At 38.7% G+C, this 17,234-nt stretch overlaps 4 protein-coding genes across 5 annotated transcripts; 3 read left to right on the top strand and 1 right to left on the bottom strand.

Annotated features, from left to right (window-relative positions):
• Window positions 1–2,146: 2,146 nt before the first annotated feature.
• Window positions 2,147–5,494, top strand: LOC116602178. 2 transcript variants are annotated; one of them, XM_032363374.2, is made up of 3 exons: window positions 2,147–2,327; window positions 4,129–4,210; window positions 5,200–5,494. In XM_032363374.2, exons 1-3 carry the CDS (start codon window positions 2,278–2,280, stop codon window positions 5,377–5,379), a joined length of 312 nt encoding a protein of 103 aa, XP_032219265.2. In that variant the 5' UTR covers window positions 2,147–2,277; the 3' UTR covers window positions 5,380–5,494. The 2 variants fall into 2 exon arrangements, 1 of the variants encoding a protein (XP_032219265.2); XR_004290308.2 differs by having other exon boundaries at window positions 2,158–2,327; window positions 4,101–4,210.
• A 1,817-nt stretch (window positions 5,495–7,311) lies between these two features.
• On the bottom strand, window positions 7,312–10,294 carry LOC5518649 (calmodulin). The gene is made up of 5 exons (XM_032363373.2): window positions 10,164–10,294; window positions 9,054–9,084; window positions 8,800–8,943; window positions 8,012–8,254; window positions 7,312–7,681 (listed from the first exon to the last, which is right to left on the bottom strand). The coding sequence occupies exons 1-5, from the start codon at window positions 10,164–10,166 to the stop codon at window positions 7,653–7,655; spliced, it is 450 nt and encodes a 149-aa protein (XP_032219264.1). The 5' UTR covers window positions 10,167–10,294; the 3' UTR covers window positions 7,312–7,652.
• Window positions 10,295–10,976: 682 nt separating this feature from the next.
• Window positions 10,977–12,103, top strand: LOC5518657 (putative ATP-dependent DNA helicase Q1). Its single transcript, XM_032363475.2, has 2 exons — window positions 10,977–11,614; window positions 11,683–12,103. The coding sequence occupies exons 1-2, from the start codon at window positions 11,310–11,312 to the stop codon at window positions 11,870–11,872; spliced, it is 495 nt and encodes a 164-aa protein (XP_032219366.1). The 5' UTR covers window positions 10,977–11,309; the 3' UTR covers window positions 11,873–12,103.
• LOC116602154 (ATP-dependent DNA helicase Q-like 2) lies at window positions 11,909–13,651 on the top strand. The gene has a single exon (XM_032363317.2). It carries the CDS (start codon window positions 11,909–11,911, stop codon window positions 12,698–12,700), a length of 792 nt encoding a protein of 263 aa, XP_032219208.2. The 3' UTR covers window positions 12,701–13,651.
• Window positions 13,652–17,234: the final 3,583 nt, after the last annotated feature.

Here is a 17,234-nt window from a genome sequence, read left to right as displayed (position 1 = left end):
TAATAACGCAAGTAATGGTATGACAAAGGTGGAAAAAATTATATTTTGTGGTTTGATATGCTATAAGGATCTATTAAGGATGCACTTTTTTTATAAAATCGTCTAATTTTCAATTGTGGCTGGGCCGTTCTTATTTTGTGAGCATTTTAAAAGACAAAATGTTTTTTTTGCCTTGCCTTCCTCATGGTTGAGGATCGGCGATTCTAGTGTTACAAAGATTACGCTCTGTGATGGTCCATGGCCATATCCGTAGCAGGCCACCTAAGATTGGGTCGGGGGTCGGGGGGCACAATACAGAAACACTAAGAAAATATTTGGGGCACAGTCACGTCTCTACGTGTCATATTCTTATAATTTTTGAAATTATTGGGAGTCCCCCAGTGCGCCACCCCCTGCTACGACCCTGATTGCGGAGCACATGGGCCCAGACAGGCCAGCCCTCCTCTGTCTTCTCTTAAGCTTTTTTCCATAACTGATCCCTGAGATAACAGTGGACAGGTTTCGAGCCCGCGTGACATGACCAAAGTTTTAAAGTTCGGGCCACCGTTAGTTTTCCAGGAGCATCCGAAAGACACCTAGCTTCCTAGAATAAACTCATTTCACGGTGTTCACCAGCTCACTCTAAAGATACGTGGGTAGCCAAACATCTTAAAGGCTTCAATACGGTTGATGTCATACCTCCCGAGAGTCCAGCTTTCCGATCTGTAAGTTGCTATTAGCCACACGAGAGTGTCTAGCAACTGGATTTTTTGAGTGAACCAGTCTCGTACCCAGACGACGAGCGATGCATTTTGGGGAGGTCGAATAAGCGCACGGTGCATGACGGTCAGGATACGGTTTCGGGGTCGGAATTTTCTTTCCGTCTCCGCTCCAGGGTTGCTGTGGATGTCCCCGCAACAGCAAATAACGACTGGGTACGAGTTTGTGAGTGAACGGTTTTGCCAAGCTAGCCCATCCTGGAGTACATTGACACCAAGGTACTAAAAAGTCGACTTGTTCCCACGGAGTATCATTATTAGAATGGCTGGATAGAATTTTAGAATTTTTAGCTTCAGTCTCTGGTAACGCCAAGGTCTAAATGTTATTAATGGTGTTCTTAAATTATAGTGTATATCAAAATATCACATCCAATAAATTTTTAAAAGAGAATATTACATAAATAATCAAAACCAATAATGTTTGAGGTTTGTCAATATGAACACAATTTGATTCTGTATTTCAGCATACATCATACTAAACAAAATTATTTTGCTATTATCCAGTTATCCTAGGCTAAGTCGCAGGCTTATAAAAACAGTTCTGATTTTATGTGGTAAAAATTTAATCACCAGTTTTTATTTGGACCATTTGTAAACCGTGCGATTGTTATGTATAGCGGTTTTGTGATTCTTTTAACCAAATCAATTTCTTTAGGGACCCCGCCACTCTCTTTCTTCCAGGGATCTCGAAACTTCGAGCCGTTAATCTTAATTAAGATGTAGGTTTTCCTTCCAACACTCCATCCCGAGGTGAGCTTTTAGTGGCGAATGTTAATAAAAGCGAAACACCTGGCGCCCGTTTCTCGAAACACCCGAGAATTCTCGGTCACGAAAACTTTATTTTGCATTTTTGCCCAAAATTTCGCATGTTTTCCTCACTTAATTTTCGCCATCCTAATTTTCGCGACACTTATTTTTTGCGTCACTTTATTTTCGCGAATCTTTTAAAATCGCGAAATTAAAGTGACGCGAAAATTAAGTGTAATAAGGTATCAACGGCTGCTACTAAGAAATACGACCACCTATGGTTGGATTATCTCTTAAAGCAATTGCATCCATAATTAGAATGCACAATCTGATCTGCGCATATTGAGATGGTAAAACAACAAGAATCTATAATGGCGCAGCGTTGTTATAAAGCCTCGTATACAAACTTTTAAAGTTTAGAATCAAAGTTAGCCAAAACTTTAATATTGGTGATGGAATACTAGATTACCCATGGTAGCTGGCACTGTTAAATAGTCTATGAAAAAAATAATTTCAAATCAAAAAAAACATGATAATTTGAGCTTTTGAATACTTGAAGAAACATGGTCGTGCGCACAAAGCCAGCTCCCCCTCCGAGAACAGCAGGCAAGCCAAAGCCCCCTCCGGGAACAGCGGGTATTAGCACGCAACCTCATTGAGTCAGATTGGTTAATACAAAAATATATTTGTTGAGCTCACCATACTTCTAAGAAGCCAGGCAAGTCAACATCAAGTCAACACCGCCATCAGATTGAGCCACTTCTTTGCCATCATGAATAAGTTTGCTGCCTTTTCTTGTCGTTCTCGCCGCTTTGCCAACGGGTGAGGAAAATTGATTTGACATCCCCAATATATAACATATATCTAATATATCACATTTCATGGAGTAATCCCATAGACTTAATATGCATTAATGATTACGATTTTAATAATTGCTTCCTTCTCTCTGTGCTGTTGTAAAATAAACTTAGCCAATCAGACCCAGCTTCCATAATCTTATCAGATATGTGTTTTCGCTGATGCCACAGAAACTCTTAGCGCTAACAACCATGATGGAATCATGTTTGCAAATTAGATAAAATGGGAAAAACAGCACGTCAGGAGAAAATGCCGTTTTGCCGTTTAGCAAGAATATACGATTTTCTCAAGACATGCCTTAAAAATTTGCTAATTTCACTAAATATGAATCCCCCGTCCTTTTACGTTAAGAAGTCAATAGATAATTTTACGATTCGTGGCACAAATGATTATGTGTTCCGGGATGGGATGTCTAAAACATCCATTTCTTATCATTTATTGTATTTGTAAAGAAGCGAAATAGAAATTACCTCGAATGACGTGTTTCATAAAAGAAAGCAATGAGTATTTTAGCCATAACCGATAAAAATGTCCATGTTAACCGTAAGATATGTCAAAATCTTTTATTTGTCAGTATCTGTTACATTTAAAAAGGAGCGAAACAACAATTGTTGAATGTATAAATTTATACCGTCCCGAAGTTCAAATAGGAATGTATAAATTTATACATTCCTTTTTGAACTCGGGGACTGTATAAATTTATACATTCCTTTTTGAACTCCGGGACTGTATAAATGTATACATTCCTTTTTGAACTCGGGGACTGTATTAATTTATACATTCCTTTTTGAACTCCGGGACTGTATAAATTTATACATTCCTTTTTGAACTCCGGGACTGTATAAATTTATACATTCCTATTTGAACTCCGGGACTGTATAAATTTATACATTTCTATTTGAACTCCGGGACTGTTTGGGATTGTATAAATTTATACCTTCCCTGGAACTAAAGGGTATTTTTACTCTTTTATAGACAATTGTTGTTCCGCTCCTTTTTACATGTAAAAAGGCCCAAAAAATCCAAAGTCTCCTCAAAATTTAGGACGCCCGCCAAGAAAAGCCTTAGGAACACAAAATGTGTTAAGTGTCCTTGAAATGCGGGAGTATCTTTACTTAATCGTGTTTTAGTGCTATTTTTACTGTATCTTTAGGAACTGAATCGTTGAAGGATCGAGTATGGCCATTTTGTTATGGATGGTAAGGGTCGAATATCAAATTTTTGTAAAAGTAGAGGAAATTGAAATAACTGAAGGGCTCTCAAATGAGTAAGTTACGGACATGTGAAAAAGTAACGAAACCCATTATGTTGGAAAGGATCCGACGCTCAAATTGTGTAATCTGTACGTCTGCACAAAGGCTGTGATTGCAGAAATTGTCTAATATTGTAAATTTCAAATTCGTTACTTATAGTATAACAGAAAAATCCCTTGATTTCGGCTAAAATAGAGCTAATGTCATTCCATTTTTGCCAATTTTAAATAAAATACCCCAAACGGCAAAACGGCATTTTCTCCTGACGTGGTGTTAAATTGTAACGGCGGGATATCTTTTTTAATACTAAAGACTCGCTTTTGCTGAGCGTCCTATACGCATGTAGCTCGGTTCATGTTTTTGACAAGAAACGGTCACAGTTTTAAATTTTGTTCCTGGTTGAAATGGGTAAAATGCATTTGAAGGTTATAATGGTTGTATCGTGCGTTAGATCCCAATCTTTTACTGTATAAATGTGTTCCAGCATATTCGATCACGTGCTACGTTTGCAGTAACTCAAATGGGGACTGCACGACGAATGGGATAACTTGCCTTGCTGGCGACACCTGCCAAACGACGACTACAGGAAAAACGGTAAGGGAAACGTACTAACAAACTCTGCAATAGAGGGGACGCGGTAAGGAACTTAGTGTAAGCAAATAAAGTCTTGCACAAAGGTGGCGCGCGGTAAGGAATACAGGCAAACAAACTCTACAAAGAGTAGACGCGGTAAGGAATACAGGCAAACAAACTCTACACATAGACGGGGCAGGTGCGCAAGTATATGCAAAGACATTTGCGTGCAGAAAAGTAATTATTTAAGCTCTGGCCAAAGGAACGCAAGTCAGCACTAGCGTTGACTTGCGTCAAATTTGAACAAAAAATTGAACTTTTGTCTAAATTTTGAACGACACTTGCATTCACTTTTAGTCTCGTTCGGGCAGGCCTTTAGAAGGAAACAGGCATGAAGAGAAAGTAGTAAATTACACGTAAAAACAAACTATAAAAGCATCTATGGTTTGTTATTTGATATAAGACTGATAAGACCGTGTCATATTTGTAGTTGCAACGTGCCGCATTTGTAATAAAGTTGCGCCATATATAAAATGGCATTGCGCCACACTTGTTATAAGGTCGTGCCACATTTGTAAGTAACCGGTAAGGGACCATTGAACTTTTGAGGGGGGGTGGGGAGGTGGATGATTCTGAAAAAAAAAATCATGCAAGCCTTTTTTACAAGACAAAAAGATCGTGCACCACAAATGCACCAAATATAGCACCTCTGTAGAAAAAGAAATCCTGCCCAATAGCCAAGAGGAAAAAATACCTTGCTCACATGAAATCCTACACCCCACTTAAATGGTCCCTCCCTTATTATAAATGTGATACGCCTTATAACAAATCTGGCCGTTATTAGATTAATGTGGCCTCTTATTGTGGTTTAAATAAACAACAACAACAATTAAAAATGATGCGTATCGGTAATTTTGTTGTGTTGTTTGGAGGGCTTTAGTGTAACTCTTAAATTAGAATTAAAATTATGAAAAAATGCTTATATATTTTACTGCTGTTGTTTTTTTTAGGTCGCGAAAACATGCACCCTTAAGAGCGCATGTGAACTAGCGAAGACGACATGCGAACAGTCAGGCGGCACATGTTCGACTGAATGCTGCAATACAGATCTGTGTAACAGCGGTCTCACCGCTAAGCCCATGCTTATAAGCCTGTTCGTTCCCATTCTCCTATTCCTGCGCTCGCTGTAAACCAGCTATAGCCTCTTGCTATTAGAGCAATCATCTCGTTTAGCACAACACTTACATCCAAGTTTTTAGTTATTTAAATATGATGTGAATGCAATAAAAATCGACATGAATTTCACTCGTATGCACATTTATTGACTAAATTTTAAAACAGAGAGGAGGACTAGATTTGTTTCTTGTTTTAAATTGTTCCTTTATCTAGTAGATCTTTCGATTTTCTGCAATTTCCCTCCTGGCAGCTTTCCGCACAAAAGGGCTCATCAATCGAATTTGTTTGCGAATTTGTTTGCACCATACCACTATTACAAATATTTACAGCATGTTTTAAATCCAATTTAGCAGGTGCTTTTACATGTTGCACATTATTTACAAGATGGCTCCGACCTGCTGAAGCCTTGCTTTCACGCTCAAATGACACAGGGCCAACGACCAACTTCCTGTTTCAAATAAATATAAATATCACACTGATGGAGTTCCCTACTGACACCCCCTTCCCTCCACCTTTGTCAAGCACGCATGGCGCTAAGATCGTGTAAAGCTCAAGTTTCTTTAAACTGTTCTCTCATAGCAAAACTAAACATAGACTAAGTTCAAACGTCGTATTATTCATGAGCCGTATTCAATGCAAATGCATGCAAATGAAGATGAAACAATCGACTCGATTCAAAGACAAGCTATCAAAGTCTGAAAAGAGAACTGAATTTGAGTAAAATCTTTTTTTTTTTTAGTAAAATCAATATAAATACTCTAAATTAGTTTATACTAGTTATATTTAGTTTATCCCATTTTGGGGTAGTTTTGACTAGATTTTCCAAAATGCAGACTCGAGTAACTTGTAGTTTCTTGGTTAATAAATCTTTAGCTCTATCATTTTCGATCTCATTGGACAAAATTTCGGATTGGAAAGCGGATTTTATATTAGCCCATCACGGGCTATAGGATAACTTTAGTCCAAAGTGATGTCTAGTGCTTGTTAGTGTTGAATAAAACACGCATTCCTTCCCCAAATGGCTGTATTTGCACCCCTTTAGCTACCTAACTGCGCTTATAGCGGCGCGCGGAAGAGAAAAAACGCGCCGCTGGAAGTCGAGTAGGTGGCGGCAGAAGAGTCTTTCCCCAGACTCGTACCCAGTCGTTATTTGCTGTTTCTGGGATTCCGACCCCGAATCCTGACCGTCATGCACAGTGCGCTTATTCAACTTCCACAAAATGCATCGCACGGCGTCTGGGTTCGAAAGTGGTCCTATCCCCAGAATGAAGGAAAATTGATTACCACTGCGAGTAGCCTTTAGCCTCCTCCGCAGGCACTTCTTCTCTCGAAAAGAAGCACTTTTATTTTGAGGCTTGGTTCCTGTGGCGAATAGAAAAGGAAGTTGCCTCCTCCGCAGGCAACTCTACATAGTAACGGCCTTTATTCAGATTAAGGATACCTGTGTTTGTGATTTTAGGACGTGGAAGACTGGTACTCTTCTTTCTTTTCTTTGCCCCCCTCCCGTGTTATTTTCCTCCTTTTTTCGCCACAGGGACCCCGCATCGAAATAAAAGCGCTTTTTCTTTCCGATGTAGCTAGAGTATCAGGCCCTCAAAGGACTTCTTCCTCCCCCCCCCCCCCCCTTAAACAAACTTGATACTCCTTGAGACTACTATTTCCGATGAGAAGAGATGCCTGCAGAGGCTACACTGCGGGTAAGAACGAGCTACCTAAGAAAAAATTGCCCACTAAATGGTTAATCAAAACCCCCGGTCGAAACCCTTTCTACAGGTCTGTGCCACTCCCTCCAACGTTTTCTTTGCTTTGCTATGAAAAGGAAGAGCTCGTTAATTCCTACCTTTAAAATATCATAATTGTCATAAGCAGTATAAAGCCTTCAGGGGAAGGCGATTCTGTATGGAAGGTGCACCTCTAAGAGTTGCTATAACATCGGAGACACTGAATCTGTTCCCAAAGAAATTTTATTGATCAAGATCACTTCTATTTAATATACCTACGAAGAATACATACACCTGGCAAATAACATTTTTTTTTTTTACAGTGTTGATGATGGCATGTTATGTAGCTCAACACAGCCTAAGTTGCCACTGTACTTGGAAAATAGCAATGATTTAGAAAAGAAAAAACAACCTAGTAAACATGTCTTTGATAGATCAGTGTGCCAATAATCTTGATAAAAAAGTGATGGTTTTCATATAATTTAAATGGGCGACTGAGATCCCGTGACGCTAGTACTATAGAGATGTGCAGTACAGCTGTAGAATGTAGATGGGTACGGAAGAATTTACTTTGATGTCATCATTTTCACAAATTCTATGAAATGCAAAACAAAAAGGGGCTGTTAGAATAAATATAACTAGAACATTGCATGGAGGGACAGATGTGTGAGGGATCTTGTAGTGGTTATGATGTATAATATTCACAAATCCAAAGGAATTCCACTAAAAACAACGTTTTTGTCTCTTATTGTTGGTGGATAACAGTGGCAGTGAGGTAGAAAATGCATCAAACCTAGGCCATCTGGCTAGTATGTCTGCATTATTCATAGCTTCTGCCAAACCAATTTCAATGCATGTAAATATAAACATCCAATGCAAGTCCAGAACATTGGTTAGTGAAAATATAAAAACATAAAACACAAACCTTCATAATTGACTTGACCATCTCCATCAATATCAGCCTCCCTGATCATCTCATCGACCTCCTCATCTGTGAGTTTCTCGCCGAGGTTGGTCATGACATGTCTGAGCTCAGCAGCACTGATAAAACCATTGCCGTCCTTGTCGAACACACGGAATGCTTCCCTGATTTCTTCTTCGCTGTCTGTGTCCTTCATTTTTCTTGCCATCATAGTTAGAAATTCAGGGAAATCAATGGTTCCATTTCCTGATTGAAAAAGGAAGATATTTTTGTTGATTTCTTTAAGGCTGATGATTGGCAATAGAAGAAATAATTTTTGCACAGTTTAACATAGAGTGCAATCTCAATTTTTGCGGTATAACACTTTTTGTAAATACTGACTGTTGCAAAGAAAAACTTGATTAATTCATAACATCAAGGATGAAGCAAGCTGTTACCATGACAGGGTGTCATGAGCTAACTAACAGGGGACAAAAAATGCATACTTCTTTTTGTCATTCAAGTTTCAATCTATGCAGTTAAAAAATATTCATCAATCCATTTTCCCAATAATGAATTTTTTACTTCAGATTCAAGAATCTTGGTGAAGATCTATTTTACGTAGAATAGAAAAAAGGCTTCTATGAGCAAAGTAGGATATTCAACACAGCCTAACTTAGACAGCCAATGAGAGCATCCCAAACAGTAGAGTGACTCAACTCTAAATATTTAATGTCAAGCTCATCTACATCTACAGTGACTCACTATGGAATATATACAACTATACGGAGTAAATAATAAAGGAAACTCACCATCTGCATCGACTTCATTGATCATGTCTTGAAGTTCAGCTTCTGTTGGGTTCTGTCCCAGAGAACGCATGACAGTGCCCAACTCCTTGGTGGTGATTGTGCCATCACCATCCTTGTCGAACAGGGAGAAGGCCTCCTTGAATTCTGAAAAAAGTAATTATTACAATAAATAAACAATTCGCAATTGCAAAATGATGAAATACATGTAAAATGATTTTATAGAGGTGACACAAAGGTAAATTTATGAAGCTTACCAGCAATTTGTTCTTCTGTGAGTTGATCAGCCTGAAATTACGAACAAAAATATTGAAACCATGAACAAATAGCAACAACACAACATTCGAAAACTGAAAAATTTAAAAGTTTTATACATTTATAATAAGCACTTCTATTGTACATAGTTTTCACGGATTCATATTTGTTTGAAAACTTTGTTATCAACGTTTTCTTAAGTTGGGCATTTGATTGGGTACTTGAAACCACAGGCCATGGAATCCCCATGCTAAATTCTATCGCTTGATTTATTAATAACATCTAGCCAGAAAGCTTTATAAACTAAACAATAAAAGGCTTTTCAACCTAAAACCACCATGGAACAAAGTTATAGGGTGGAGTCAAGCAACTTCAAACAAAACAAGCCAAACACTGGAAAGCATTATTTAGATTCATTCGCTAATCGAAGCGAGACGCGAGTTTCGAAAACTTTTCGAATCTTTTTTTTTTATTCGCAGAACTTTAAAGCGTCTATGGGCTATACAATAGCGGAAATAAAGTTCGAGAGATGAACTCGCAAAGAGAATTCGTTGTGGGATCTAAGAGATTTTTATGAAATCGTTATTATGCTAAATAAAGACGCCCTGGTTTTGAACTCGTGAACTTGTCAAAATTCGTAACAAATTTAACGGAGAAATTCATTTTAGGGCTCACTTATTTTTTCTCGCCTTCGTTTTATTCAAAATATAATTGTCAGTTACATAAATACAAAATTCGAAATATTCTCTGGATGAACGATTCTTGTAAGTTGAAGCCCAAAGGAAGAAATGACATTTTTGACAAGGCCGAATGAATTGACTGAAGGAAGCGCGAACTAAAAACACAGCAATAGTTCTGTTTTAAAATAATAGCAGAAAAGACATTTTGAAAAGAATCGGCACACAGCAAAGTGAAAAACTGAAATTATAATCTTGACTTAATTTTAAGTTGCACATCACGGTAAAGCATAATAAGGTTCAAATCTATAACTTGAATCAAGTAGATTCCTTGAATATTCAGTCTGACCGAAAAACCCTTTATAAAAATCATAACAACTAAGATTTTTGCAGGAAGTAACATAGAATTTTAGTTATCTTGTTTAACAGACTTACCATTTTTGGATATTATTCTTCGAGGTAACTATGCGAAGTGTTCTGTTCGAGGGAACGAAGATTCGAATGTGAGCAATGTGGGCACTCTTATGAACACAAGCATCTCATTGGTTGAGCTAGCACAATGCTTGACCAAATATGGAAAACATGCAGGCCAAACTGCGTCAATCTGCGGCAATGAATAACATTGCCTACAAATTTGCCACAAATTTCACGCTTTATCACCTAAGCAAGACTTTTATGAAAAGGCTTTTTAATCAGTCATATCCACATATCAATACATTATCGCATATGTTAGTAAAAAAAACAACATGATGATATCGATTTTCACGTGCGAGAGCAACTAAGGTGAAAAGAAAAAAACCCGGAAAAACAATCACTATGCAGAAACTATATTCCCCTGTCTCTAAGTGACAATTTTGTCACTATGAACTTCTTATTGGCTACCAGCTTGTGACATGCAAATGAACTGCGTCAAATCAATATGTAATGAACTAAAAAAAATTGACGCAGTAAAAATCACGTGTTGAAAAATGCAGCAGTTGACGCAGTGTACTTATCGCCGGTAATTTTGATTGGCTGATTATACAATAGTCTTTTGGGGAACTGCGGCAAATCTGAGTCACGTGAAAAATACTGCAGCAATTGACGCAGTGTATTTTTACGCTCCGTTTGATTGGCTATTTAGCGATATGTTAATATTACTGCGTCAAAACAAACGCAAACGAAATGCTGCAGTTGACGCAGTATAATTATCTTCATCAATTTTCATTGGTTAATAAAACAAAAGGCCGGAAAACTGCGGCAAATGTAGATCGACCGAAAAGGTCTAGCCTCCTACGCGCCGCTCTTTGGGACCACGATTCCTTAGGCCCCACGAGCGCCTGCTCCACAGAGTGGCAAAACGAATTAGCCAATCAGCGTCCACTTTCCAAATACTGGAAAGTTGACCTTGGCTGTTCGCGGGAAAAAAATTCAAGATGGCGAACGATCTCAGCTCTGTGTTCCGTCTTGTGTCAAAAAAATTCGGAATTGCGGCCTTGAATAGCCATCAAAAGGAGGCTATTGAGGAGTTTCACCAAGGGTGAAGCGGATTTGTTTATTAATTTGCCGACTGGCTATGGAAAGTCCCTGATTTACCAAGCTATGCCGCTAGTCTTCGACGATATTCGAAGGAAGTCAGGGCACATTGTTGTTGTCGCGTCTCCTCTTGTGAGTTTAATGGACGACCGAGTGGATTATTTACGAAGCATCGGTGTAAGTTCTGTGAGTCTCAGCAATCTAAAAGAGGGAGAAGCTGGTGAAGTAGAGAACGGAGAGTATTCCGTGATATATGGAAGCCCAGAATCATGGTTGAAAAACCAGCGATGGAGGGAGCTGCTTTCTAGCGCGTTGTTCAAGGAAAAACTATGTTGCATAGCCGTTGATGAAGCGCATGTAATCAAGCAATGGTAAGCATGTCGTATTATGAGAACGATCATATATATTTGTATGGCTCACGCTTTTCGTTTTTTGACAGGGGGACTTCATCTACAAATAAGATGGTGGCATTTAGAACAATATATTCAGAGCTTCATGAGTTGAGAACCCTCGCTGCTGGTGCAAAAGTAATTGCTTTGACAGCAACAGCAACGCTGTCAACAAAAGAAACAATTACAGATGTACTTAGAATGCAAGACGTCATAGAAATAAATGAAAATCCCAATTAGAACATTACCTATATTGTCAAGTATTTAAGTAACTCAATGGATGCTAAAGAAAGTTTTAAATGGTTGGTGAATGAAATCAATGAAAGAAAAGATGGTGGAGATAAAACAATCATCTACTGCCAAACAATAAAACAGTGTTCTTTGGTGTATGGCACCCTGAGATCTATGTTGATAGAGTTGGTTGCTAATGGAAAACCAAAACTTGAAATGCTTCATTCCTGTACTCCAAAACAAAATAAGGATGCAATATTGGAGTCATTCAAAAGACTGGATGGTCATGTGCAAGTCTTGGTGGCAACCATAGCATTCAGCATGGGAATAGACTGTAAATGTGTCCACCGCACAATACACTTTGGCCCCTCAAAAAACTGTGAGGCCTTTATCCAAGAGACTGGTCGTGCTGGAAGAGATGGGAAGTCTAGTTTTTCTTATCTTTTGTACAAAGGCATTATGCTGAATCATTTGGAAAGGGACATAAAAGAATATGTCAAAGCTACAACCTGCAGGAGACAGGTGCTTATGAAACATTTTAGCAAGAACCATATTGTATTTTCTGGAGACCTCCATGCTTGCTGTGATAATTGTGCTAAAGCTTGTGAATGTGGTAGTGAAAATTGTGAAAGTTACACTGATTTTATGGTTATGGAGACAGGTATTGCATCAGAAGAGAAAAGGCGTTCTGTTAGTGAAGACCAGAAAAAAGAACTCTCAGGATTACTAAAAAAGTACCACAAGAAACTATTAATGGATCTGGTACGAAAGTCAGCACATGGCATGGTCCAAAGTCTGATTAGCATAAATTCTCTTCTGGGGTTTGGAGAAACATAAATCGACCAGGTGCTAGAAAACTGTGAAACTTTATTTTCTTTTGAGGGTGTCACAGATAAGATTGAAATATGGAACATCTGTCATGCAAGAGAAATAGTTGCTATGCTTGCAGAAGTATTTAATGATATTGATGTATCTTGTGAGCATATGGTCGATATGAGACTGGGCACTAGCGATGATGAATTAGATGACGAAGTAATTGGAGAATGGGCTGCTCTAGCTGAGGACGAAGAGCTCTTTGCCTTGATGGCAGACAATTTATCTTGGTCTGCATTAGAGAGCACAGTAAATGAGTCAACCCACATGCAGTCTCCTGACTCTTCTGGCTTATCACCTGCTGCTCTGACTGCACTTACAAATCTGAGTAGAAAAAATGTATACCACCAGTAGGTGTATGACATGGCTTATGTTATTCTTGTCAGAGCTGGGTATCAAGTGAAGGAAAAAGGCAGAAAAATCTGTAACGCAACGTTTACATTTAAGATTCATTGGCATATAACAAATTGCAATACAGACACTTAGAGCGGCAAAAACTTAACTGAACACAGTAAGCGATTCTGGAGGTGACTTTGAAAACTCGAATTAATTTTATAGAGTGTGTATGACCTCAACATTAGCTGTTTTGGCCCACAGCACACTAATTGCTCTACTCTTTAGTTTGCATTGCAAACAAGAAAAAGACCCAGGAGGATTGTATGACAATGATAAGGAAATCTCTGTCAGCATGATAAGCCTTTGATGGATCAACTGTTACATTTCGGCGGTTAATAGTGGTTCTGTCAGCATACATAGTGCACAGATCCCCATCACTCTGGGCTGAGTAGAATCGTTTGAACAGCAACTGCAAACAATTAAAATAAAATACCATAAAAACTAAGCAGGAGAGAGAATTTTTTCAGCATTTTGTCTAAAATATGGAAAACATTGCCTAATAAAATTTAAACCCAGTAATTAAGCTGTTATATCGATGAGATGTACGTCCTATGGGTAATGCCTATACTACAAGGCCATAGCAACCTCAAAATTATTGGGGGGGGGGGGGGGGGCTCCCACATTGGCAGCCTTCAAATAATATTATTGGGTGGTTCAACCTTCGAAAAAATACACATTTCCTACTTTCCATTTCCTATAATTAACACATTAAGTATGCTTTTTCAAATTATTATTATTTTTCAAATTACTGCTGCGGGCCTGTACTATAGGGATTGATTTTGCTGTATAATTACAGAGAGAACTTTGACGGCAGTGTGCCAGTCTCCAATTTGTAGGTGCATGCCCTCTAATCTTGACTCTGGAGTGTAGCCATTGGCAACAGGTGCAATAAGATTGACAGCCCTTTCAATACTCAATTGGTCGCCAGCGAATATTTGTGGATCATACTGGCCTTCATCCAAATGAGGCAGATAGCCATGAAATTGCTGCAAAATATGTAGCATGTCCTCATTTGTGTTTTCATCTTTAAAAATTACTCCCAGGGGAACCTTTGAAGAATAAAGAAAAAGAACAATAGAAACTAAGTAAAATGTAGTTAAAAGGTAAAATAATAGTAATAGTAGTAAAATAAGTAAAACAAAAGATATTGCAGAAAAATGTCAGAGATGAATTTTGGCTCACAGGCCTCTTTCATTGGGCTATTCCCACTCCTCAATTAATAATAATAATAACAATAGAGTGTTTTTGTTATAGCGCTTAATCCTAGATTCTAAGCATTTTACAATAAAAATTAAAAACTTAAAGTTACTTAAATATGTTACAAAAATTCATTCTAAATATGCTAAAAATGCAAAAAAAGAGTATAAAAAATCTTAAAAATGTAATATGTGTACAAATGTAATATGTGTAAAATGGTAATTGAAAAATAATGTTAATGGTAGTGTCAGGTAAGGGGATCAGGAAGGGGTTTTTGCACAATCCCTACTAACACTGCTATACCAACAGAATCAAGTTTGGAACAATGCTTCTAGAAACACAGTATGTTACATGCTTTTCAGGGATGGCAGAACAGTTTTCAATGAGTGGGTTTACTAAGTGAGATTGTATGGTAGACACACAGCCAGACAGAAAAGGCACCTTTTTTTATTTCCATGTATTGATTTTTTATGGGCATTCTCAGAAATTAACTGAAGTTGCAGTATGAACTAACCCATTCAGGAATGTTTTATCCACAACTCGACCTGGAAACCATCAAATTTTTACACCAAAGAATTTCAGTTTAGTTAGTTTTTACTGCATCTCCTCCTAACTTTCCTCTTCATTTAAGTGCTCCCATTTTGAAATTCTGTTCTGCCCTCCGGGGTTTCAAATTTATTTTTAGACTATGCAATAAGTAATAAGACACACACCTTAATGGACTGCTCTGCTAGCTCCTTGATGTATTTGTGGGGAAAGTGCTTGATGCAAACATCCTTGAGATTAGTAAAACATCCAAAATACTCAGCCAAAACTCTTGACACTAATACAATGTAATGAAATCGTTGTCTGTTCTGGTCACCAAAGTCTGGCAGGAATTCAATATTAGGAATGTCTGTAAAGGTTGCCTTAGGGCATTCAGATTGCAAGCCATTACCAGACACCCTGTTCATGACCATTTCATGGTTCACCCAATGGATATCTTCATTTTGTGAAGAAATTGTCATCTGCCTTCTTCCTATTGTCATGTCAATGTTGTCAAATGCCACAACGAACCCTTGGGGGTGGGACTGGGTTTTAGCAGAAACAATTTCCTGGCAACCCTTGCAAGTTATGAGCTTGGCATCTGGTTTCTGAGTGCAGTGACCAGCAGTGGTGTGATTCTCCATGGCCTCTTTAGTGGCTTTAACTCCATGAGCTATTTTCTTCTGAGTTTCCACACACACATGATCATGGTCCTCACCAAGAATATCAAGCACCTGCAGAGCTTTGGTGTTGCTGCGTGTAACCTTGAGCTTGTTTAGTCTGCTCAGTGTTGCCTTTGGGAATGAGAACAAAACAATTGTTCATTTAAATAACAATCAAATAGAATAACATTTTGTCCATTTTTATCAATTTTTCACTTCCCCTGGCCCCATCCTTTCCACATCAGAGTAGAGAGACCCAAACTTGGATTATCCACTAACAGGGGTGGAGGGGGTTATTACCTGATTGGGGGGGGGGGGGGGGGCTAATAGTAACAATGTACACAAAATTGGTTGCAACTAGTAAAAATGATTTTGATTTCTTTCTTTATTTTTTCTCCTTGGTTTATCAAAGATTTGTTAGATTTACAAAAGAAAGTCCCGCGATGTTGCGAACGGGTGAAAAAAGTCTTAAGAAAAGCCTTGAAACGGGAACGTCTGCCTAGGCACCGCTAACGCACGAAATCTGAATTTCTGAGGAACAAACAATGAAAAAGCAGCAGAAATAGCTAAAAAAATATTGATGCGGCCCCGATAAAGGATGCGGGCGGGGACGATAAACATGTCTTTTTTTAGTTGGCCTTATTTGGAAAAAATAGTCGTCCATTATATCTATATTTTCTAAAACATCATAAAAAGGAAGTAAGAAATGACCGAACATTTCCATCGCCATTACCCCGAGGTGTGTATGAAAAAACAAATTAGTACAACTTAGCGTCACAGGACCCGCCCCAGAAACAGTTATTGAATTACGAGATGCCTCACCTCCATCGATCGGGTTTAACGAGAACAGCCATAGTGCACGCCGTCGTGTTCATGTCCGAACATCGCTGCTTGAGTAGGATGGAACCAGCCAAAGCCATACTTGGGAATCATGTTACGTTCTCCCTCTTTCGAGCAGTACATGCTGTTAGTAGAAAAGAATAAAACAGCGGCGCCCGCATCCTCCATTTCTGGCAAAGTTTTTCAAAATCAAACTCTTCTAGATCCTTTTTTGTGCGTTTTCTTAGAAGAGAAGGCTGCTTTCTGGAGCAAAGATCGGCCACCTTGATCTGCCTTAAAGATCCGTAGAACTTTCTCAACTACCAGTTGAGATACAGGTGCGCATTTCATAACGGCATTCGCTATCCGCGATGGAGGACCGTGAATAATCGCCTTGCCCAAGGACTCGTAGTCAGGCGATAATACTTTCTTCACTTTATTGCTTGGATAGTCCACAGTTAATGTGACTTTGGCATGTGTTTTTTCCTGAGATTGTACCTTCGTCGGGGTTGACCGTGGAGTTTAAGCTGACAATGGCTGACCGCTAGATCGTTGGATTAGCTGCATGCCACTACACCGCGGTAACAACCAGGCGAGAGAAACGTTGGGAACAGCACTTGATAAATTTTCTGCCGACGAGAACTTGAGAGATTTAGCGACGGGCTTTGGATCCACAACGGCGCTTTCAGGGGGTCTCAGGCGCTTCACTCGTCGTTTTGTTGCCGTGAACAGTTCATTTATCTCAGTTTTACACTATCAACATGTTTCAGTGCTCTTTCTAGTTTCGCAAGTCTCTTGTAGCACTTTGTACAGATAAAAAGTCTGGAATTTTCCTTCCCGTAAACACTGGGATCCTCTCCCGTCGAACATTTTATCAGTTTGGAGATATCTATAGAGCT

The sequence above is a fragment of the Nematostella vectensis genome, chromosome 3 (assembly GCF_932526225.1).
Source record: "Nematostella vectensis chromosome 3, jaNemVect1.1, whole genome shotgun sequence".
Lineage (NCBI taxonomy): Eukaryota > Metazoa > Cnidaria > Anthozoa > Actiniaria > Edwardsiidae > Nematostella > Nematostella vectensis.
Note: the sequence above shows the minus strand (reverse complement) of the source record. Positions and strands in the feature narration are given on the sequence as shown.

What these genes read in the sequence shown, in the direction of transcription:
- LOC116602178 (XM_032363374.2), top strand. Translation starts at nt 2,278, where the DNA reads ATGAATAAGTTTGCTGCCTTTTCTTGTCGTTCTCGCCGCTTTGCCAAC. An exon ending in TCTCGCCGCTTTGCCAACGG is followed by an intron (nt 2,328 to 4,128) that starts GTGAGGAAAATT and finishes CTACGTTTGCAG; the next exon opens with TAACTCAAATGGGGACTGCA. An exon ending in CGACGACTACAGGAAAAACG is followed by an intron (nt 4,211 to 5,199) that starts GTAAGGGAAACG and finishes TGTTTTTTTTAG; the next exon opens with GTCGCGAAAACATGCACCCT.
- LOC5518649 (XM_032363373.2), bottom strand. An exon ending in CACAGAAGAACAAATTGCTG is followed by an intron (nt 8,944 to 9,053) that starts GTAAGCTTCATA and finishes TACTTTTTTCAG; the next exon opens with AATTCAAGGAGGCCTTCTCC. An exon ending in TGGTCAAGTCAATTATGAAG is followed by an intron (nt 7,682 to 8,011) that starts GTTTGTGTTTTA and finishes TGCATTTCATAG; the next exon opens with AATTTGTGAAAATGATGACA.
- LOC5518657 (XM_032363475.2), top strand. Translation starts at nt 11,310, where the DNA reads ATGCCGCTAGTCTTCGACGATATTCGAAGGAAGTCAGGGCACATTGTT. An exon ending in GCGCATGTAATCAAGCAATG is followed by an intron (nt 11,615 to 11,682) that starts GTAAGCATGTCG and finishes GTTTTTTGACAG; the next exon opens with GGGGACTTCATCTACAAATA.
- LOC116602154 (XM_032363317.2), top strand. Translation starts at nt 11,909, where the DNA reads ATGGATGCTAAAGAAAGTTTTAAATGGTTGGTGAATGAAATCAATGAA.